We start from the raw sequence: 23,841 nt of genomic DNA, 5'->3' as shown, positions 1-23,841 counted from the left end.
GCTCGCAGGATAATAGGAGAAGGAAATTGCCTGAGAATAAATGTGGATATGTATTATAGCTGACAGCCAGTGACGACCGGCTTCAAGGCAGCAGTGAAAATATTTAGAATGTATCTAAGTCAAGTGTTACAACAACCTGTCAATCAACCACATTTTCCCTGATAAGGCCCCACCATAGTCAACCCAGAAACTCTCCCAAACACGGTTGCCTGGGCTTATCGACATACATTTCCCGTCGTTGTTTTGACAGGACAAACCCTAGGCTCTCTGGCAACATGGTCTTACGGTGTGTATGACATCAGTGGGGGAGAGCTATTGTATTGCACAGCACTTCTCTCCGTGGGCCCGAAGACAGACCACGAGGGCACGCCAGCATTCAGCAGAGGATGAGCGAGGAGAACACAGGCCACTCGAGCTTCGTGTCCCCAATCAAGGACACTCCATCGGTCGTTTTCCACTTCTAAAGCCAGCGCTGCCAGCGCTCTCATGTCTCAGTGTTCTCTGGCTAGTGTCAAACGAGTATGTCATCCCCGTTATGTATTGTATGAAAGCCTTTTTATTCTCCGTCTGAGTTACTCTCAAGTACCGGGCAAAAAAATAGAGACAAAAGAAATGTGACCAAGTCCCCCCTCCCCCCCTCCCCCCTCCCCTCCTCCCCCCCCCAACTCTACCAACACCGTTTTCAGTTTAATGAGATGGCACATAGATGTTAAAAGCTTCGAAGGCACCCTGTAATTGCTATGTTGTGCTTAGGAAGGCTTGGCCGCCATTAACCTCCCAACACTACAATTCACTTCGCACGTCTGGCAATTACCTTGCCTGTAATGCCCAATCTTGCAAATGTGTGTGTTCTTGACTTCCTGTAATTAAATTGGGCTTTTCACATGTAATCTGAAAATGCTGAGGGGTCAGAATGGGCACCTGTAATCACCGCCGATCGAAATCTGAAGTAGGGTCACATACTCTAGCATCTCTCCCTCCGCACCCTCCTCTCCCGGCACTAAACTGTCCTGATGAGAGAGGTCACGGTCGCTCTCGGCAGGGTCAAGGGTAGGGTTGCATTGTTTTGTTTTTCCAAAGCGCGGGAGGAATGTGATGCGATGAAAAAAAATTACAGCCTTCGAATGACAATGCCATTTACCGCTTACTTTTTGAGTGTAGCCTGTGGAGGCTATTAAGTAGAGCTCTTAGTGGCCTTTGTAATTTCGGGATTTTCAGCCGTAGCTGAGTGAAGCAGCTATGCCATTACAAACCACACTAATGCCACTCCAGATAATGAAGGGCATTGCCAATTAATCCCCGAACCAGAGGTGAAACTCTGTTGAGTGTATATTCAGATGCAATTCAGAAAGGGTTTTTCGAGTTCCGAACGTGTAAGCAAAGGGTGCACAAAGCAGGACTTCAACTCGGAACGACCAGATGTTACTCGCTGTCTCAAACCAGCCACTCTTTCCCTTCCCCTTGAATAACACGACCACCATTTTGTCACCATGTGTGAAACCCAGGCTTGCGATGCTGGTATTTCTATTTGAACTAAATGGTTTTGAGTTCAGTCGCCTGGACACATTTATTTTTTTGGACCGTCCCCCTCCAGTAAAGATTAGCTAAATTAGCTGTGAAGAGTACTGACTCGTGGGACTGTGCATGTTTGGTACAGATAATTGCAGGGCTAGTGTGGCGTACCCTGGCACCAGTCTGGGGATTGCAGGTGGGTTGGCACAGGGAACTGCCTATCGAACGCCACATCTGGCCCCCGCGGGGGTCGAAAACTTTCATTACCCCCTCTTCAAAATGGCCTCCCGAATCCTCGCACATCCCTGCCAACATTTCTAGCTGAAAGCCCTCCCCGAGCTACTCTCACTTTTTTTTTTTTTTTGCAGGATGTATCATTCAAAGAGAGAGTTATCAGTTGTTTTTGTTCATCACCAGGAAGAGGCTAGAAATGGAAATGGTGAGACTGGCCTCTGACAGTCTGTCGCCACTTGAGTGCCCGTGTATGGACATGTTTTTCTGCTTGTGCTGCACGCACAATACGCTTCCGATAATAATGTTGTTTTTCAAAGTAGAGGAACGCGGGGAAACTTTTAACGGTAAGGTCAATGTAATCGCACTTCTGACTAACAAGAATATATATATATATTTCAATCGTACAACTTTGAATCAAATCTGTGTGAAAAACACTCTGGTATGGAAAGAATAACGATTCCAATTCATGATGAATGCCCTTTCATTCTTCAGCCTTCTCTTTCAGTCTCTTTTCTACTGCGGAGTAAGGAGCTTAGTCTTCATGAGCGAGCTAGTGCTAGAGAACAAGTACTCGCACATCGTAGCCATGTGCCGTTTCCCTAAGAGCTAATTAGTAGAGATACCAGCTAGCGCTCTCTAGCCAGCGAGGGCTGACAGTTCGGGGGGAGAACGTTCCTCTGTATGGCTGACACTCTCTCAGAGAAGAGGCCATAATTCATCATTAGGATATCAGAGTCCAGGTGCAGATGAGAACTGATGGAGGCGGCAGCCAGGCAAGTCGGGGCACTCGAGGAGGAAAATCTTATCCCAGGTCACGCCCGCGGTAATTGAAATAATTTTGCCCCCAGAGTTGTTTAATCACTGACAATCACACATGTGGGAGTGAGGGTGTCGGGGTGGGGGGGGACTCATTTGAAGAACGAACGCACGAGTCTGATTACATCTGTCACCCATAACTGCCGCTGCACGCCCCCCCCCCCCCACACACACACACACACACCCAGCATAAAGGCACACTCCCCATCTCTCCATCTCATTTCAGCGCCCTGCACTCTCTATTTTCAGTTTATAAAACTTCCTCTCTTCACCGGGCGTCTACTTCCAACCCCTGGTACGCACGAGTGAAAGTTGAGAGCAGTTGGTTTCATTTTGAATACTTACAGTTAGGTCCATAAATATTTGGACATTGACACAATTTTCATCATTTTGGCTCTGTATACCACCACAATGGATTTGAAATGAAACAATCAAGATGTGCTTTAAGTGCAGACTTTCAGCTTTAATTTCAGGGTATTTACATCCAAATCAGGTGAACGGTGTAGGAATTACAACACATTTTATATGTGGCCCCCCCCTTTTAAGGGACCAAAAATAATTGGACAAACTAACATAATCATAAATCTAATTGTCACTTTTAATACTTGGTTGCAAATCCTTTGCAGTCAATGACAGCCTGAAGTCTGGAACCCATAGACATCACCAGACGCTGGGTTTCGTCCCTGGTGATGCTCTGCCAGGCCTCTACTGCAACTGTCTTCAGTTCCTGCTTGTTCTTGGGGCATTTTCCCTTCAGTTTTGTCTTTAGCAAGTGAAATGCATGCTCAATTGGATTTAGGTCAGGTGATTGACTTGGCCATTGCAGAACATTCCACTTCTTTGCCTTAAAAAACTCTTTGGTTGTTTTCGCAGTATGCTTCGGGTCATTGTCCATCTGCACTGTGAAGCGCCGTCCTATGAGTTCTGAAGCATTTGGCTGAATCTGAGCAGATAATATTGCCAGAAACACTTCAGAATTCATCCTACTGCTTTTGTCAGCAGTCACATTATCGATAAATACAAGGGAACCAGTTCCATTGGCAGCCATACATGCCCACGCCATAACACTACCTCCACCATGCTTCACTGATGAGGTGGTATGCTTTGGATCATGAGCAGTTCCTTCCCTTCTCCATACTCTTCTCTTCCCATCATTCTGGTACAAGTTGATCTTGGTCTCATCTGTCCATAGGATGTTGTTCCAGAACCGTACAGGCTCTTTTAGATGTTTTTTGGCAAACTCTAATCTGGTCTTCCTGTTTTTGAGACTCACCAATGGTTTACATCTTGTGGTGAACCCTCTGTATTTACTCTGGTGAAGTCTTCTCTTAATTTTTGACTTTGACACAGATACGCCTACCTCCTGGAGAGTGTTCTTGATCTGGCCAACTGTTGTGAAGGGGTTTTTCTTCACCAGGGAAAGAATTCTTCTGTCATCCACCACAGTTGTTTTCCGTGGTCTTCCGGGTCTTTTGGTGTTGCTGAGCTCACCAGTGCGTTCTTTCTTTTTAAGAATGTACCAAACAGTTGATTGAGCCACACCTAATGTTTTTGCTATCTCTCTGATAGGTTTGTTTTGATTTTTCAGCCTAACGATGGCTTGCTTCACTGATGGTGACAGCTGTTTGGACTTCATATTGAGAGTTGACAGCAACAGATTCCAAACACAAATACCATACTTGAAATGAACTCTAGACCTTTTATCTGCTCCTTGTCAATGAAATAACGAACTCCCATGAGGGAATAACATACACCTGGCCATGGAACAGCTGAGCAGCCAATTGTCCAATTACTTTTGGTCCCTTAAAAAGGGGGGGGGCACATATAAAATGTATTGTAATTCCTACACCGTTCACCTGATTTGGATGTAAATACCCTGAAATTAAAGCTGAAAGTCTGCACTTAAAGCACATCTTGATTGTTTCATTTCAAATCCATTGTGGTGGTATACAGAGCCAAAATGATGAAAAATGTGTCAATGTCCAAATATTTATGGACCTAACTGTACATCCAAAAGTGTGGACCTGGCCTTGTCTTATTTGGGAACACATTTCTCTTTGGCACTCCACAAACTCAGCAGCCATCTCCCAGCATTTGTCCTGCCTCGGAGGCGGCAAGGGTGTTACCGAGGCAGGGGGCTGGCTGGCCGACGGACACCGCCATGTAGCGCATCTCCGGAAAAAGAAATAATGAAAGGCCGGCGTCAGAACAACGCAACAAATCATTTGTCTGTTATTAACCCTGAGCCTGTAATTATGCAGATTGCCATAGATTTTCCCTGGGTGCCCGGGAGTGAGATCCAGTCCTTGCTCTCGGCATGGCAGGAGGACGGGAGAACGGCCGTGCATTACTGAACTTGCCACATTCATCATGTTGACTGATGGCACGCGGAGCCGGTCCCCAGGTCCCGGTGGTTAATGTAGTGGGTAATTAACTGTCATTTGCCTAGTAATAGGCCGATGATCAATGGTTTGTGAGGAAACAAATTCTAATTCGGCAGCTGATGAATGCACGCCGAGGCCAGAGCAATTGAAGTCACAGGAGGGGGAAGGGGGAAGGTGGGGGGAGAAGAGGAGAGAGAGGCCAGCCACTGTCAGAATTTTCAAATGGCTCTGGAGGTTGTGGCGTTATCATTCTTTTGTCACCACCCCCCACCTACACCCTACTACCCACCGTTACCCCCCCCCCCCCCCTTATTTTCTACCTCTAAAAAACAGATTAGCCCTGAAATAAAGTATTGCCTAATTAGTTTCCCTCAATATTAGAGGAATATTCTAGCAGGAGGATGGTGGAGACCAGCAGCGGTGGTGTTTTAATAACCGCCTAAGATAGAAGTTGTTTTGGTCAGTTTGTTCGATCGCCAATGAATTGTGTCTTGTGTTTTGTTTCATAGATGAGGGCGTCTAAAGACAATCGAAACCTCACTACAATATTTAGGTTGCATGGCGTAACGGTATTTTCTTGCTCACGGTCAAATGAATTTCAAGAATAGTTTTGGTTGCTTTTGTTCAGCTCAGGTCTTCCGTGTTTCAGCTCACACACTCATCTCATTATCAGCAATAAGTCACTGTGTCGTTTGAGTGTGCTTAAATGACTCAAGTTTCTGTCGCTCACTGAATCCTTTGACATGATCTCTCTCTGGCTCTTCCAGGGAGGGGCGGAGTTTAGCGGAAGCCGAAAGAATCTGAGGGTGCGATCCGCTTTCGGGGTCCACTGGACTAAAGCCCTTGTGGAATAATTTAATTGGTGTCTGTTTTTCTCTCATCAAATAGGTATCACTCAGCCGTGATGCGCAGTGATACACAGTGAGTGCCTTTTGGCGCTTTGGCGCTTCGCTCTCCCTGCATTCCGACTTGAGGGGGAATGAATTTTAATTTGATGTTGCGTCTGCAGCCTCTTTAAATATACATGGTATTTTGTCAACCATGGGTGTGCAGCCAGTGTCAACCTCGCATCGTACATCTGTTATTCTGTTTTGGACTAGAACCACAGTCGGCACTCCTCAACATAAGCGAGACATCATCCAAGTCTCCGATGGATAGAGATGCATTAGAAATTAATATATTTATTACCTATGATAATCCCACACTGAAAGCAAGTAGGGGGCGGGAGCTTTATGTGTGGCTCGTGCGCGGGGCCTTTAAGGTCTCCTCCTGAGATCTGTGCTGGAGAGTGTGCCTTTGAATTCATTACAAGCAAACCGCGCTTAATTTGCCGCCTCCCTCGAGAGCCATTAGCGTCTGTGGCATCAAACCGGCGGAGCGGCAAGAGACGAGTGGCAGGTACGCTCCATCCATCTTCCCTCCCTTCCCCGCAGGGTGAGGGGCAGGGGCTTGCTGGAAAGTCTTGGCGTGCGGGGTTTGACGTGTGTTTGCCACACAGGCACCGTGGTGCGCTGCCTGTCTGCCGAGCTGGCTCTGACACTGGGTACCACGGACGACTATTATTAGACCCAAAGCCTCCTATTTTGGACTGTGTCTGTGTCACAAACTCTAAAAAGAATGTTTGATTTGGGAGGCCGATGTATGTACTGTTCCCATAAGTCAGCGCAGGTTAGGAGACGCTTTTAATCATTTAACCCAACGGTTAACACAGTAGCGCAGGACTTTCTGTTATGAATTATGCAGCAAACAAGTGGATTTGAGAATGGAGTGGAGTTTGAGTGTGCTGTTTCTGGTACCCATGGGTCTTATTTTCTCCATACTCTGTGAGGAGAGAACTACTTTTTTATCATAATTTTATTGAAGGTATCTTCACCATGGAATCCATTTCCTAAATAGAGAATGGATTCATGTTTTGGAAGAATTCTTTCAGAATATCTGCCTAACTCAGCAGCATTCCAATATGATAAGAAAACACCTTCCAGAACTTCATTGTGTTATTTAAAGAGCAATATCTGGATGTTTGATTGAAGTCTAAGGTATTGTATGAATCCCCTCGGGCCATGGGGATACACAGGGCTCCTGACGCTTGTTTTTTATTTACCAGAATCATCTAGTGCTGTTCATTTATGGTTTTGTATCTTGTTACTTTGCTCTGCAGCTGTCAATGTCAGCTTTTGAAATTCAAGGAGAAAAGGGGTGTGTAAACATATGGGATCAGCTCAAGTCCTATACGGGTCTTTATACAAGAGAGTACACATACACACATTGTGTTTGCCAATGCAAAGAGCTCCTGCCTGAATTGTTTGAAAGCTGAACAGCGTGACAATCTTTGACAAAGGTGTAGGCTACTTTAAATTTGCATGAGATGAGAGGAGGGCACAGACACTGGGAAAGGGAAAACGGAGCGCTGATTCGACCTGACAGCCAAAAAGCTTAAAACATTACTTCTATACACGGGTAGCTTCCATTATTTATGGCAATCAACCCCTTGAAACCTTCAGTCAGGATTATTCAGGTGTCAATGCTTTAGGGGTGGCTTCGATCATTCCTCTGTACACTGTTTGTCTTGAATGTTGCCATACATGGGCTGGTTCTACCCTTCTCTCCTCTCATCCAAACTCATCCTTGTTATCTAACCCTAAATCCATCTCCTTCCTTTATTCATTTCAAATGCTTTTTTGGGATCAATTCCTTGGCTTTGGAGGGGGGGAAATCATCATCATCTATTTCATGTGGAGGCCCTGCAGGCAATGCACATTTGCGTTGAAAGAGCTACAGAAGAGACCAGAGATAACACAAACGTATCTATATTTAGACAGCTCAAAGGGAAAGGCATAATTCTTTTAATTAAACCGGCAAGGATTCATTGGAACTCTTCATTTCCAGCCCTAGATATGCTAGCCATAGCTAGCTACCTACGCCGTTATGGGACATATTCTTCATTGTCTCAAGGTGTGTCGGCTGTGGCCCTTAATTCACTAGCTATTCACGAGGGCACAATCTATCTGCTTTCTTCGCCTTGGGGAAACATACTTTCTGAAGGTTGATAAACAAGCATACATATCCCGGGCCCTCAGATCATTTATCATATTGCGATCTCTAACAGACTCTGAGAGTGGCATGCAGTTTTATCATTTTAACAATGATGGCTAAAACTGCCTCAAGAAGTCGGCCTAATAGGTTATTTTGTTATATGATTTCGGTATCAGATTTTTTCTTTTCTTCATCCCCCCCCCCCCCCCCCCGTCCATCCAAGTCTAGGTCGCTGTGGAGTAACAGCTCTGAATCCCTAATGAATACTCACACTAATGTCCCTGGAGCAGACAAAGGGAATAATAGGTCTCTCCCAGGGCGTTGGGGACACAGTCATGTCCCATATATTTCTATGGGGCCAAGCTGGGGCCCTGCCTGCTATTTTTACTGTGCCAGACTAAGCCTTGTCCGTCTTATTTCTGGGGTGTGAATATGGGCGCCGGCTTGTCTTCATGTACGCTACAAGCCGGCACACCTTCCTTCACAGGGTCGGTCCTGAGCGAACTCCGTGATCCTTCAGTCCCAGCCTAGAGTGTCTGTTCGCGTCACGGCGCATGAAATAAACATCTGTGTCAAATCCCCGTCTTTGTGGAGTCGGGGCCGTCCTTGGGATTTTTGGGGGGGGGCGAAACACACAAGCTCAGACCGTGTTTTCTTGTGTTTGCGTCACGCAGGTTGTTCGGGGTGACGGGGAACTGTGCGGCGTGCAGCAAGCTCATCCCGGCCTTCGAGATGGTCATGAGGGCCAAGGAGAATGTCTACCACCTGGACTGCTTCGCCTGCCAGCTCTGCAATCAGAGGTGAGTGATCGAAGCGATGTCCACCTCCCCCCCACCACCACCACCACCAGAGTCGGACCAACCACGAGCCTTGTTGGGAACAAGGGATGGCGGTGTACATTCTAGATCAGTCTCTGTAGTCCCTGTTAGTGGGGCTGATAGTTGAGGACAGGTCTCCATGTCAGAGATTTATCAGGGAGGCCTGTGTGCACACAGACACAAGGCCTTAGGGGCCCTGGGCGGAACACAGCAGAGTGATTATGGAGCTCTACTGCTGTAATGCATGTGCCTGGACCAGGAGAGCTGTGTGTGTGTGTGTCACACACACACACACACAAACACCAGGATTATTTAAAAGGGTTTGTTGGGACATCTCAGCACTAGTTCTGTTATATCTTAAATATTTCTGAAATAACGACCATGAAATGAGAACATTTAGGTGTTTCTCAGAAAGCCATTTGTATGATACGCGCCTAACCTCATTCCCTAATTCAACTCCCTCCCTCTCTCTTTCTCACTTTCCCTGTCTCTCACACAGACATGCACACACACACACACACACCGGGCACATTGCACAGTAAAGGCGAAGGGCCTGGTTACGCACAATTAGCACTGGGTTATTGTCTTGCCACTTCAGCTGGCTGCACGAGACAGCCTCCCCTAATGCAAGAAGTCAGCTAATCTTCATCACCCAGGCCCAGGCAGGCCAACTCTGGTCGTCCACATTAAAACCCATTTAAGCGCGGGGCAAATCTTTCTTTTCACATTAGAGCGGCCAGCGAACTGTTGAATAAAATCGACGTTGGGGCGATTCCCACCGTCCTTCGTGGCCTTCCAGCTCCATTCGGTTGCCCATCACAATTTCACCGGTGCTCGCCTCACTGAAGATTTATCGCACAGCGCTACGGTTAATTGAAGCCGTTGCTCAGCTTTGACTTTTTGTGTATATATATTTTTTTTTGGGGGGGGGGGTGTAGAGGGGTTGCTTTCGGGTGAGTTTTTTGGGGACGTCGTTCAAGGTGTCAAGCGCTGTCCTCAGAGGAACTCCCCTACATTCACAACCCTTGTAGTTCAACCAAATAAGCTCAAAGAATGATCTGTCATCCCAGGAATGATTTGGCCCTCATTTTTACTGGCAGGGAAAACATAACAATGAAAATGGGATACTCAAAGACTTTGCCACTGCCCCCCCCCCCCCCCCCCCCCCACACACACACACACACACACACCAAACTCCCATTCCACCCCCCCCAACCCCTCTCTTCTAAATACTCTCTATCCTGGAACAGACAGAATTCTTTTGTCAGCAAAGTGACAAGGCATTATCTCATACGCACACTCACACACACACACTTAAACACACACAAGCCAACTGGCTCGTCTGACTTACTTTGTTGTTCCCAAGCCTGTTTGTGAGAGCTAGGGTGTGTTTGATATAAAACCTCATACAAGGAAGTCAACTTTTCCGTTCATTTCCGTTCCCCTTTCTTCCTCCAGCAAATCCTCTTTGATACACAATCACGCAAAGTCAAGCTCTGTGAACATAGCCCACACCTAGCCCAATCATACTGACGTAGGACCAACAACGGGACAAAATGAATATCAAACACATGAATGACAAAGAAAGGAACAAATCCGATCTCAATAGTCACTAAGGCAGTCACTGAGCCTTTATTTCCTGATTGTAAATACTGCACTCCTCCATGCACTCCTCCGAGTCAGAATCCAAGAGATCGGGTTGTAGTTGAAATCTTTAGTGTGGGAAACGAAAACAGTGTTTGTGGTGCTTTTTGTCTGGCACACTGATCTCTGACCATGTGCATCCCCCCAGCAGCTTGTTCCCTTCTCATTTCCCAGCACTTCAACAGACTTGAAAGGGCCTCGGCCCTTCAATAAAGCAATCTCATCCATCTCGCAAATTGATGGAGAGATTTCTCAGCGGAACATGGTCGGAAAATGTGAAATCTGATAAACAGAGCAAGGCGATAGCGAGGGGAGGAGGGGCTGAGGGCGGGGGGGGTGGGAGGGAGGGGGGTTCACGAGGGGTCGCTCTGTATAATTATCCCCGGCTCCTGAGGGTCAGCTGCAGATGGCTATGGTGTTTGAAGGTTAAATTGCTACTATCAAGTACGTCAGTTAGCAGTCCCCCCCCTCAGTCCCAGTCCCCCCCCCACACACACACACACACACACACACCCACCAGCCCCTTCCAAACCCTCCTTCTCCCCCGCCGCCCTTTGGTGCACTGTCATTCACCACCACCCCAACTGCTGGATGCTTCGAGAGTCGACCCGGCCCTGCCTCTGCTCTTCCCTATACCAGGGGGATGGGGACCATGTAGTCAGTTATTATTCTGATTTCATCAGGGACTCACTGCTAGGCCCTAATGGGCCTCCCATGCTCCACCATTAAGTCTCTTGTTTAAGTGATGGTCCAATTAACCCAGGCTAGGGGGACCGGGTCTGGGAGACAGTGGCCTGTTAGTGAGCATGTCATCCTGATCACGACCTGCTCCTGGGTTTCTTCCCTTCATCAAAATGGCAGTTTGTCTTTCCCTCGAAAGAAGCATCGAAAGTCGAAAACCCCTCCTGTGGAAAATAAGAGAAATGGAAGTAGCCTGACCAGTTATCTTACTCGTGTATCTGCCAGGGAGCGAGCGAGCGAGGGAGGGAGGAAGATGTTTTCTTCTCCTCCGTGCCTGGCCGGCTATGGTGTCTTGCTGAGGAAGAGAATAGCTTCTGTCCCTGGTCCATCACTGGAAATATTGGTTCGCGCATTGGCTCTGATTGCTCATGTCTGCCCCGAGTCTGGCCTTACTCTGTTAAACTGGACATAAATCCACACCCGTGACCTTCTCATCAGCCTCACCAGTTACCCCCCCCCACATACCCCCACCCTCCCTGCAAGACGGAGGTTGTGTAGATGCTGCGGCGGTGTGACTGGGTTGGGGTTGGATTTGGAGGGAGGGAGGGAGGGGGTTGGGGCAGGGGCTGGCTCTTAAGGTGGGAATGGGAGAGATGTGGTGATGGTGGAGGAGTGTGTGTGGGGGGAGGGGCAGAGATGAGACTTCTTCCAGCAAAGCCGTTAGCCACAGATCAGCCCTTGGGGGACAGCTAATCGATGGGGCTGTCGTCCGGCCTCATCATCCAGCCAGCGCTGGCCCAATTTCCCCCCTGACGAGCTGGAGGCCACAGTCTAGAGAGACTCCAGGGAGAGGCCGGAGTGCAAGGGAGCAGCGGAGAGCAGGGTAGGGTGACAGTGCAAGGGAAGGTCAGTGCTGATAAGGGGGTGAGGGTGGGAGGGGGGGCGGGGGGGGTGAGTCTCCAGCGCCTGTGTGCCCCAGACGGGTGCCCCTCCGAGGCGAGAGTGACACCAATTGGGCTGGACCAGGCTACCGCGGCAGCACACATTGGTGTGTTCGGGTCGTTAAGAGTTGGACTCTGTAGGCCTTAGCAGACTCGGCTGTCACGTTGGGCGCGCTAGGTGTTGATTACTTCGAACTAGAGAAGGCGACGGAATGCACAACTTGGCGCAACCCTATCTCTCGCATTAAAATAACATCCGCTGATTAGTTTTCAAATGAGACATTTCAAACGCAGCAAGAGTCTGACAAGTCGGTATTTAAAACCCTTCCCAAGCTTGTGGTATTTTTCTGATTGCCCAGCAGCAATCAGACAGAGGAAGAAAAAAAAATGATTTACTACATGCTGTTACAATTAAGCAGCGGTGTCATTGGGCCAACTGTTTCTGAACCTCGCTGTATCCCAACTGTAATTAGGTTTGGTGCTGGAGAGACCATTTTCTCCCTTTGACAATCTCCCTGTTCCTTCGTTTGAGAGGAAAGCGACTACTCTAGTTAACACAGGCCTCCGAGGCAAATAGCTGGCATCGCAATACATCTTTTAAGTGCGCGAGTGTGGAAGGCATTTCCCCCTCCTCCCCCTGCAACAAGGGGTCTCCAAAGACTCATTATTCTCAGTCACCTCTAAGTAAAGGAAGTAAGAAAGATGTGCGCGTGTGTGTGTGTGTGTGTGTTGAGGAGTGTGGTGGGAGGGGGGTACAAGAACGACAGGGCGGGGAATGCAACAAACAAAAAGAGATTCAGTCCTACACGCAGATCTAAACCATTGTAGCTATGATGCAGAATCATTTGAGATCACTCATGGAAATGATGACTTCTCTCTTTTCGCAAGGGCGGTGGAAGACTATATTAGGGTCGAGACATTGCTAAATAATGAGCATGTACAGTACTTTTAGGAGCCTTTAAACAAAGAGCAGTGTAGGAGCCATGCGTTTGTCAGAGAGATAGGGAATGGTAGGGGCAGCACAAGGTCCTTTATTAGACATGCCTCTGACGGGCCCAGTGTAATATCCTCATCATAATTGGTCCACAGATGTTACATATGCTGTTGACATTTCACCGAGCAGAAACAATTTGGCTGTGTGAAATAAGTGGGGGACAAGGGTAAGAGGCGTGAGAAGGGAGAGAGTGCCGGCGCGAGAGAGAAAGAGAGAGAGGGAGCGACGAGAGCAACAACCCAACCCCCCCCAAAAAAGGCTGTAAATAAACAGAGAGGAATCCTATTAGCGGGGCGAGAAAGGGAAAAAACGAGGTATGAGGCGTAGGGAGAGCGGGAGGGGGCACGGTGTCAGTAGAGACAGACACTAATGGATTCTGGGAAAGAATGTGTCATTTAGACTGGACATTTTTATTGGAGCGGATGACACCATTACTTTAAGCACACCTCTGCTTCCTGTTAATCACCGTGTCAACAATCAAGATGAATGGATATTACTTGTTAGATTTGATCCCTCCTAATGGTGCCGCGCCTGGGCCTGACATTGGCTCTGACAGCAAAAATAAAAGTTTGCAAAAAGCTTTGACAACCAGGACCAATGCCAACAGTCTAGGGAAAGTATTACAAAGTAAAGTCCTGGTGAGTCATGTCAAATAAGGACAACACGGTGTCTATGTTGTCTTTGTAGTTTTCTAGTCAGCCAAGCATTCAACCCCTTGGCCTCAAACGTAGCTAGTCTCAGGTACCTCAGCCACTCTCAACAGACTGTGCAGTATCTTCCCCCTTCCTTCCCCCCACCCCCCGGGTCCTTCTGGCGCCATGTAGGCGGGGGTCTCCATGTGGACAGGCAGGGAGAAGTCAAACAGAGATGAGCCTTGAAGAACCTCCCACCCCCCCCCAATCCCCGGTAAAACACTGACTCCAGCCCTCTCCGACCTTGTCCGACTCTCACAGCGAGCGAGATAAGCACCCCTCAGGACAGCGTGGCGGTGGAGTAGTGCTTTCTCTCTCTTCATTTCCCCCTCCCTCCCTCTCTCTCTCTGTCTTTCTCACTCGCGCGCGTTCTCCCGTTCAACATAATCTCCACTTCGCCTATGTGCGAAAGGTCAAGCATGACGATTGGCCCTGCCTGCTACTCCAGGCAGGGGGTAGGGGGAGGGTGGGGGGCGTTGGTAAGGGGGGGTTATGTAAGAGCTGCAGGTATAGAGTCTCCCCCCGGCGATCTGGGCAAGAGATAACAGTGCATTTACATTCACACTTCGAAGCCTCGTTGTAATCGAGTTGAGTGCGTTCTGGAGGTGAACTCGTCTGCACACAACCCCCGTTAGTAGGCTGAAGGAGGGGTGAGGTCGGCGGGTCGGGGTGTCGGGGGGGATGAAGGAGGGGAGGTGCAGTATAAAGCATGTGGTACCAGGAGAGTTATCTCCCGGTAGCTAACAAGCTAGCAATCCAGCCAGCCAGGGTTAGCCTACAGCCAAGCGCTAATGATGTGAGATGCTTGTTTTGAAGGTTATGTAAACATTTATCTCTCCCTCTCCTCATCTCTCTCTCTTTCTGTCATTCTTTCTCTCTCGCAGGTTTTGTGTGGGAGACAAGTTCTTCCTGAAGAACAACATGATCCTGTGTCAGACGGACTATGAGGAAGGGTTGATGAAGGAGGGCTACGCACCACAAGTCCGCTGACCTCCACAGATGGCGAGGAGGAGGGAGGAGGAGGAGGACTTGAAAAGAAGGGAAGTGGGAGACAGAGAGAGACTGAAGGGCGGAGGTCTTGCAATCACCCACCAAAAGCACTAATGCCTCCTCTCCAGCACCATCTGGCCCCACATGTAAATACCCAACCTGCCCACCTTTCTAAGGGACCTCTGCTGTACAGAATAGCCATAGAGACTGAGATTTTTTTTAGGGGGAGGCCTCTAAGAAGTTACCCTGGACTACTTGTAAAAAAAAAAAGAAGAAAAAAAAAAAATCGACAACAACAAACAAAAGAAAGTTGCATTTGTTGGTTTTTGTGTTCTGATGAATGCTGCCTCTCAGCCTGCCGCTAAACGCAGGCCTGACAAAGCTGTCCGCCACAACTTCAGACTATGTGGCATCTCCCATCTCCTGCGGTAATACAAAATCACAGAGGCCCTCCTTCCCAAATCCAAACAATTACCGTCCCATTCTCTCAAGAGGGGGTCACGGGCAAAACAATCATGGTGGCCATGGCCGAGGACCGCCTGACTCCCCAGGCAGGGGGACAGACGGCATCCGTCCGTGTGTGAGCGTCACACCTCAGGCTGAGGAGGGATTTTTTTTTACCCGAGTATCAATTCTGTCATAATCCCAATCTACCACTTCAGCCCTGCTCTGACTTGCTCTACAGACACTCTCCAAAGAGCACTGGATGTGGTCGGGGAGAGGGGGGGTAGGGAGGGGGTGGGGGGGGGGGTATTGGGGTTTGTGTCATTTTTGATGGAGCCCTCATATTTGCTAAAAAAAAAAGAAGAAAAAAAGCCTTGCTTTCACACTGGGAGCTGATCTACTGGATAAGGGACGTGATGGGGGGGAGGGGTGGGTGTTAGAAGACTCCGCACTGGGGTGGGGCGGGGGGGGGGCGGTGATGGTGTTATGGGTTGTTACTTTTTGTACACTGTATTTATTTGATAAGCTCTCAGTGCATCACCTGTTGTCCCCATCATGGCATTGATGTAACATGCTGATACTTGAATCCAATCACTGTTCAAGACCCTTTTTCCACCTTTATCAATGTGACAGCGGTTGCCAGGTTTTCGACATTGCTCACAGTTTAGCACTTACTGTCATCAAAAAAACCACGATGATGTCGCCTTACCAGTTGGTGTATGGGTGCTTGGTCACCGTGACCTCAAGCCACAATGGGTCTTACCTTACATCAGAAGACGATCACTGGATGACTCAGCTTAAATAACTGTAGAGACAGTAAGAGCAACCATGCTTTTCATAATTTGCAAGCAAATGCATCAGCAGTTAACGCAAATAGGGTGCTGGTAAACAAAAAACGTAAAAAACGTGAGGTTGATTCATTTGTAAATCGTGGTTGTACATAAAAGAAATATTCCTTTTGCTTGCTGTTGTATAATGATTTCTTTTTATGTGTCATCCAGCATGAGATGTTTATTTTTAGGACAACGCTTGTAAATACTGTATTGTAATAATTTTAAGCACAAATGTAATACAGTTTTATTGTGTTACCGATGTGTGTAGTGTGTTTTTTCCTCTTTCCCAAAGCGCCACTTTTGCGTTTGGACTCATTTTGGCCTCATGCCTCCAAAGAAAGTTTACTCCTTACACTTTACATATCCATTTCGGAGTCCCGGTGTTTACTGAAGCAACTAAGGTTAAGTGTGTAGCTCAAGGGCACAGCATTAGATGCAAACCAGCCACCAGAAAGCTTCTGTTCTCTGCCCATTACCCTAACCACCAGACCATGTTGCAGCCCATGATATATGATTGATCTAAAGTGCAATCATTTTCTCACAGTTTGTTGTCTTTCTAAAACCTATAAAATGCCCTTTCTTTCTGTTCTGATGAAATGGAGGCCGTAATAGCCAGAAGGAAAAGCAAGAGCCCTTCAATCACTTTGGTTTAAGCTGTTAATTTCTTATTGGAAGGACAATATTGACGTTTTGGATTCCTGTTCTTATATGGCGGGATTCAAAACTGCTTTTGTTACCACAATAAGCTAGGAGGGAAATGGGTTTCTATTTCAGTACTGTCATGTGTCAAACATCTAACACAAACCCACACTTCATTTATACTTTGCCTTCAGCGGCCTTCAAGTAGCAGCGCTATCTTCCCTGTGTTGTTCCAGCTAATTACCTGGATTTCGATTTAGAACCATTGAGAAACGCAGAAGTAAAACATTTGGATTAAACTTATTGCACTAATTAGCGGGGAGGTTTGAAAGTACCCTATGAAGTTTTGTCGACAGTGATGCTCACATCACATTACAGAGTGTAATATCCACACCAATTAAGCTAATTGAATTTCCTTATCCCGACACACTAAGAGCCCGAAGAAACTCTTTGATTAGACTCAAGCTGTTGAAAGTCTTTTAGAAGATGGTAACCCTCAACGTGGATGGAGATTACAGCCTCGTCAAATTAGAGCAAACCTTGCAAACCAAAGGGAGGATTCTCGTTAATGGTAGACATGTGTCACGTGCGATTACACCTCTCCTGATAGGCTGTCGGATGCTAATCCTGATGCTGCTAACGTGATCCATAGTGGAACGGGCAGAAGGATCATATGGATGCTGCCACATTGTTGGAGTTGTCTTCCCAGTCATGATGCAACACACTGTGTTGTAAGCAATGTCCCACTGTATCTTTCAAACGATATTAGCTGATTGCCAGGAGAACAAAGGGCTTAGTTTCTCTGAAGTTGCTTGAGCATTTTGTCTCATCCCATTGCTATTGTTAGAATGCTAATTTCAGCCAATACACAGTAATTAGAATTTGTGCAAGCAACACATTAATTCAGTTGAAACCAAACGCATCTGCTTTCATCTACAGTTTAATCCTTTGTAGAAACATACTTATTATCATAAATAAACATACATAGGCTTCTCTGTAATGTCCACACACGTACACCAAAAATATATACAGTTAGGTCCATAAATATATTTTGGCTCTGTATACCACCACAATGGATTTGAAATTAAACAATCAAGATGTGCTTTAAGTGCAGACTTTCAGCTTTAATTTCAGGGTATTTACATCCAAATCAGGTGAACGGTGTAGGAATTACAATACATTTTATATGTGCCCCCCCCCTTTTTAAGGGACCAAAAGTAATTGGACAATTGGCTGCTCAGCTGTTCCATGGCCAGGTGTATGTTATTCCCTCATGGGAGTTCGTTATTTCATTGACAAGGAGCAGATAAAAGGTCTAGAGTTCATTTCAAGCATGGTATTTGTGTTTGGAATCTGTTGCTGTCAACTCTCAATATGAAGTCCAAACAGCTGTCACCATCAGTGAAGCAAGCCATCGTTAGGCTGAAAAATCAAAACAAACCTATCAGAGAGATAGCAAAAACATTAGGTGTGGCCAAATCAACTGTTTGGTACATTCTTAAAAAGAAAGAACGCACTGGTGAGCTCAGCAACACCAAAAGACCTGGAAGACCACGGAAAACAACTGTGGTGGATGACAGAAGAATTCTTTCCCTGGTGAAGAAAAACCCCTTCACAACAGTTGGCCAGATCAAGAACACTCTCCAGGAGGTAGGCGTATCTGTGTCAAAGTCAAAAATTAAGAGAAGACTTCACCAGAGTAAATTCAGAGGGTTCACCACAAGATGTGAACCATTGGTGAGTCTCAAAAACAGGAAGACCAGATTAGAGTTTGCCAAAAAACATCTAAAAGACCCTGTACAGTTCTGGAACAACATCCTATGGACAGATGAGACCAAGATCAACTTGTACCAGAATGATGGGAAGAGAAGAGTATGGAGAAGGGAAGGAACTGCTCATGATCCAAAGCATACCACCTCATCAGTGAAGCATGGTGGAGGTAGTGTTATGGCGTGGGCATGTATGGCTGCCAATGGAACTGGTTCCCTTGTATTTATCGATGATGTGACTGCTGACAAAAGCAGTAGGATGAATTCTGAAGTGTTTCTGGCAATATTATCTGCTCAGATTCAGCCAAATGCTTCAGAACTCATAGGACGGCGCTTCACAGTGCAGATGGACAATGACCCGAAGCATACTGCGAAAGCAACCAAAGAGTTTTTTAAGGCAAAGAAGTGGAATGTTCTGCAATGGCCAAGTCAATCACCTGACCTAAATCCAATTGAGCATGCATTTCACTTGCTAAAGACAAAACTGAAGGGAAAATGCCCCAAGAACAAGCAGAAACTGAAGACAGTTGCGGTAGAGGCCTGGCAGAGCATCACCAGGGACGAAACCCAGCGTCTGGTGATGTCTATGGGTTCCAGACTTCAGGCTGTCATTGACTGCAAAGGATTTTCAACCAAGTATTAAAAGTGACAATTAGATTTGATTATGTTAGTTTGTCCAATTATTTTTGGTCCCTTAAAAAGGGGGGGGGGGCACATATAAAATGTGTTGTAATTCCTACACCGTTCACCTGATTTGGATGTAAATACCCTGAAATTAAAGCTGAAAGTCTGCACTTAAAGCACATCTTGATTGTTTCATTTCAAATCCATTGTGGTGGTATACAGAGCCAAAATGATGAAAATTGTGTCAATGTCCAAATATTTATGGACCTAACTGTATATTTCTCCACTTTGGCCACAGTTGGCTGGGGGTTAGGCACCAGCTGACATCACAGAGGCTTTGGGTGACAAATGATTTCTCCAGAACAATTAGTCTGCTGTTTGACCTTGACCACACAAAGCAACAATACAATACAGAACTGTCACGTAACCTTCACATCTTTACATTTACATTTATTAATTTAGCAGACGCTTTTATCTAAAGCGACTTCAAAGAGAGAGCTTTACAAAAAGTGCATAGGTCATTGATCATAAACAACGTGATAGCCCCAAACATTGCGTAGCCAAAAACTTTAAGCATACATTGTGACAAGCAAAGAAGTGCCAATGGGTAGAACCAGAAGAGCATGTAGTTAAACAAATTACAATTAAAGTACATGATCCTTGAAAGTGCTAAAGTGTACCTGGAGGAAAGCAAGCAACAATAATATAATTCACACAAATAGTTCAGTTCAGATCATTTACAACTAACCAACAAGAGCAACAAGTCCCTCAATAATTGTCATTGTGTTCCTGGAGGAAATAAACTAACATCTGATCCAACAAATCTTTTCTTAATCCTTGTGTTATGTTCGGGGCATTCTGACCCATCAGTCGTTGTGACCCACCGTCGTATTGCGACAACTTTACCGCATACAAAAACAAAGTGAAGCATTTTCTTTTAACCGTTGGGCTGTCTCAGACCCCCCACATTGCAAAGGTTAAAAGAAAATTATCTTTATCTGTTTTTGTATTGGGTAAAATTGGGTAAATACAACGATGGTTCGTTATGAACCTTTGGGTCATGTGACCCGAAGGCAGCACAAGGGTTAAGTGCTGGTGTACTCCCGGAACAAGTGTGTCTTTAGCCTTTTCTTGAAGGTGGGGAGACAGTCAGTATCTTTGATGGAGGTGGGTGAGATCAGTCACTGAAGCAAGGTCAACTATTTCCACAAGACTAATCACTTGGTAGATGAACATATAGGTCACCTTCACCGTTGAGGTTCCAGAACTTCCGATGGTACAGGAAATGGCTCAAGACTTTTCATTAAAAGGATATCTGAAATTCAACTAAATCTTCAAAGTTTTCATAACTTTGAACACTCTCTCCACTAAAACATCTTGAGTCAGGCTTCACATATTCCCCAGTGTCCCTCTGAATGGCTGAGTATCCCTTCACATAAACATGTCAATTACCAAAGGGAGTCAGAACTGGGAGTCTCAACCGTGTTTAAAACTGTATTCTATTTAACAGCCTTTTTTTATTTTTTACAAAATCAGGCACTCAAACAGCTCACAGGGGTGTTCGGTGAGATGTGTTTAAAGCCTGAAAAGGGTTGAAAAGAAGTGAAGATCGTAGAAATGAAACATTCGTCCCCAACAGCAAGTTGGAGCTGACGAAGCACAAAGGGAGACAACAAAACTGAAGTTTTCCCACAATACAGTCATTAGGAGCATTTAGAAAAAGCATTAGCTGCCAACCCTCGTATCATTAGCGTCTTCATCCCTGCGCCGTGGCTGACCCCGGAGTTAGCGGTTTGCGCTGGGTGTGTGGTTAGCCCGGCTCCCTCGTACGGCAAACGGCTCCAGGGGCAAAAATAATGATCTTTGCAGACATGCCAATGCTATCTGGACCAGATAACGCCGCTCTAATGACTCCTTATCCTTCGGCCCTTTCGAGGAGATGGGCGCCCTGGCAAATATATTCCTGTTGTTGGGTCATTAGCTCTTTATTGCAGGGATAATGGACTTTTGTATTTTTGGTCGGATTTGAGTGTGGTACCCAATGGAGAATGCCCTTCCCAGAGATTACTCAGCCCAAAGTAATGATGTGCGATGCTTGCTTTGCTTTCACAGATTTGTCGATCACGGACTGGTAGTGCCAATAAATTGTGACATGTTTTGCTTAATAAAAAGCAAAATGATGAGTTAAATGAACATGATTGGATGGGTAATGATTGTGGCCCACCAGGCTGTCCCAGTGAAGTCTCAGTGAAGCCATTAACAAGCTCTAAAGAGGACTTGGACAGCGTGATTTGATATTATGATACTGTGGTCACTATTCCATCAACAGTTTTATTTCAGTTATGTTTCTGTTTCTTTTAAGACTGGAAAGCTCTTTTGGGTAGTGCATTGGGTGGTCAGATTCCTGTGTTCCAGTTTTAGTGGGGGGAAAATGAACTGCCCGACATCATGATGACTCTCCACAGAACTCTGCACTTGCTTCACGGAATTCCCCCAAAGACTTCCAGGAATGTGTTTGTTATCAACTCAGTCCAGATCTAGCATACCCCTAAAATCCACCCAAAACGGCTTGCTGTTCCAACCAGTCTCCCTCATCCATCCATCTTATACTGTAGATCTGTCACAGTGACCGGTTCGCGTTTTACACTGCTTGCCAATACAACCTACACACTATTGGCATTCATCCTAGATAGCAGAAGATGCTAATTTAACCGGGAAACACAATTAGCCCAGCATTGATTGTGTAGAACGTCTCATCTCAACACATGTTCCACTGCTAATCTGGCCTAGTCGACGGATCTGCTGTGCAGAGAATGCATTCAAGCGTTATCAGCAAAGAGGTATCTGAACTTGCCTGCCTGTCATTATCCCCAATGTAGATGCATAGCGAGGAGCTAATGAGTCAAGAAGATGGCGCTCTGACTGGGGCCACACTGGGCTCTCCGACCCTCTGAAGTCCCCTGTTTGATGTAGCGGCGTAACCTCTACCAGATGCACAGGCCTCAGCCTTCTTCTGTCAGTTGAACCAAGCAGGGACAGTGGAACCTTCAAAGTATCGTTAGAACCTCTGGTGATCTAGGTGTTGTGGAGGTGGTTCGGAGGAAGTCCTGACGGATCATTCCAAGTACAGCTAAGATATCCTAGGATGTCAATGATGTCCTTTTGGACTAATGGCGGGCATGTATGAGATTGGCACTTCAGGAACTGTGACTTGATCCCTGCTTTGTGCATAGGGGGAAATACATCTTTATCCTGCTCTCATTACTGTATAGATGGGGATACTCACAGGGGATAATAATTCAGTCAGATTGTCTTTCACCTTCCTCAAATCTGCACTGGATTTTTTGTGCAAAGTGTGAATGGATTCTCTATGAGATCAATCGTTAGTCTGGATCATCTTGGTGTGCGCAGGGGTCCACATTTTATGCGCTCCCCCCCCCCCTTCCTTTATTATCTAGGCACTGTGGAGATCTATGAATCTGAGAGTTCATTTGTGTCCTGGCTTCCTCCGCAGCCAGTGTCATGGCAATCAAGGTGCCCGGAGCAGACAAAGCACCGCCTCCTTGCCCTCCCCCTTCCCTCTGGCTGCGCGGCGTGGCGGCCTGTGTGTTTACGACGCGGCGTTTCCATATGACCTAATCTCAAACAAATTGGAAATATGATTGTCATCTGCAGGGGGGCAGGAGCTGCATTATTCTCAACAATAACCTTCGGAAAACCTTTCAGGAGGAGGAAAAAAAAAATCAAGAAGCGGATTATTCAAAAGGCAATTTTCTCCCGACCCACCCAGCTTGTTTGGCAGGGAAGCGTTGTGCGATGAAACGTCTTATTTTGTTGGGTGAAATGGCGGAGGAAACTCAAAGGCACAGCTCTCCTTCTCTTCTCTCTTTCACTCTCTCTCTCTCTCTTTCTCTCCTTCTCTCTCTCTTTCTCTCGTTCTTCCTCCCTCTCTCTCGGGAGGATGATAAGAGTAATCAAACTGGGCAGATGGGCGATCTGAGAAGAATGGTGTGTACCACGAACACACACACACGAAACACACAGGCAAACATACAAAACAACACACACACATTACAAACACAATGTTCATAGTTCTTGAAATAAGGTTGATAAGGTTCATCTTTTTTTCCAAGGTACCTGTAATCACAGCACCAAACAAAAAGGGGAGGCCATTCCTGTTCAGTTCAACCTCTAATGGACCCAGGAAGATGATGACCTTTGCTGAAGAAGTCTGTGTTCTCCTGTCTTTAACAAATGGGACGGGTCTGACTTTCTAGGCTGGTGTAGCAAGTTGTTTCAATTTGATTTAAATCAGGGGGATTCTCGCCCCAAACCTAGGTTAGTATAATGGTTGTTCAACATCCCATAGGCTGTTTGGAATAGTGTGTCCACAAACCACTGACAACGAACATGAGATGTCAGATGAAAAATGTGAACTGCTAGTTCACTACACAAATAAAGCCTGGAGGAAAGAAACCATAGACAAAATGCAAGAACACAGGTACAGCCTCAACCAAGGGTAGCACACACACGTATGTGAGCCATAACCCTGTGATTAACTTCCACCCTGAGCCGCTTCACCTCCCCCCACCCTAACGTTTTGCCCGTGAGCTTGCTGTGCTGAGCAAGTTATTAGCAAGGCTGTGGACTGCACTGACGCTAACAACAACAACAGCTCCACAAACTAGCAGGCCCGCCAGTAATTGCGCCGCAGAACTGCGCATGCGGGCCCAAGGCAGGCAAGGGAGGGTCGGCTTGATCAAGCCGGTGGGCCTGTGTCCTAATGGGTACTC

The 23,841-nt window shown here is 46.5% G+C and overlaps 1 protein-coding gene across 1 annotated transcript; it reads left to right on the top strand.

Annotated features, from left to right (window-relative positions):
• Positions 1 to 5,835: 5,835 nt before the first annotated feature.
• On the top strand, positions 5,836 to 16,271 carry lmo3 (LIM domain only 3). Its single transcript, XM_062483481.1, has 3 exons — positions 5,836 to 5,867; positions 8,654 to 8,779; positions 14,634 to 16,271. The coding sequence occupies exons 1-3, from the start codon at positions 5,851 to 5,853 to the stop codon at positions 14,737 to 14,739; spliced, it is 249 nt and encodes an 82-aa protein (XP_062339465.1). The 5' UTR covers positions 5,836 to 5,850; the 3' UTR covers positions 14,740 to 16,271.
• Positions 16,272 to 23,841: the final 7,570 nt, after the last annotated feature.

This window comes from Osmerus eperlanus, chromosome 17 (assembly GCF_963692335.1).
Source record: "Osmerus eperlanus chromosome 17, fOsmEpe2.1, whole genome shotgun sequence".
Taxonomy (NCBI): domain Eukaryota; kingdom Metazoa; phylum Chordata; class Actinopteri; order Osmeriformes; family Osmeridae; genus Osmerus; species Osmerus eperlanus.
This window is presented reverse-complemented; position numbering and strand designations above follow the sequence as displayed.

Excerpts from the sequence above, each read along its gene's own strand:
- lmo3 (XM_062483481.1), top strand. Across the intron at positions 8,780-14,633 it reads TGCCAGCTCTGCAATCAGAG|GTTTTGTGTGGGAGACAAGT; the intron begins GTGAGTGATCGA and ends TCTCTCTCGCAG.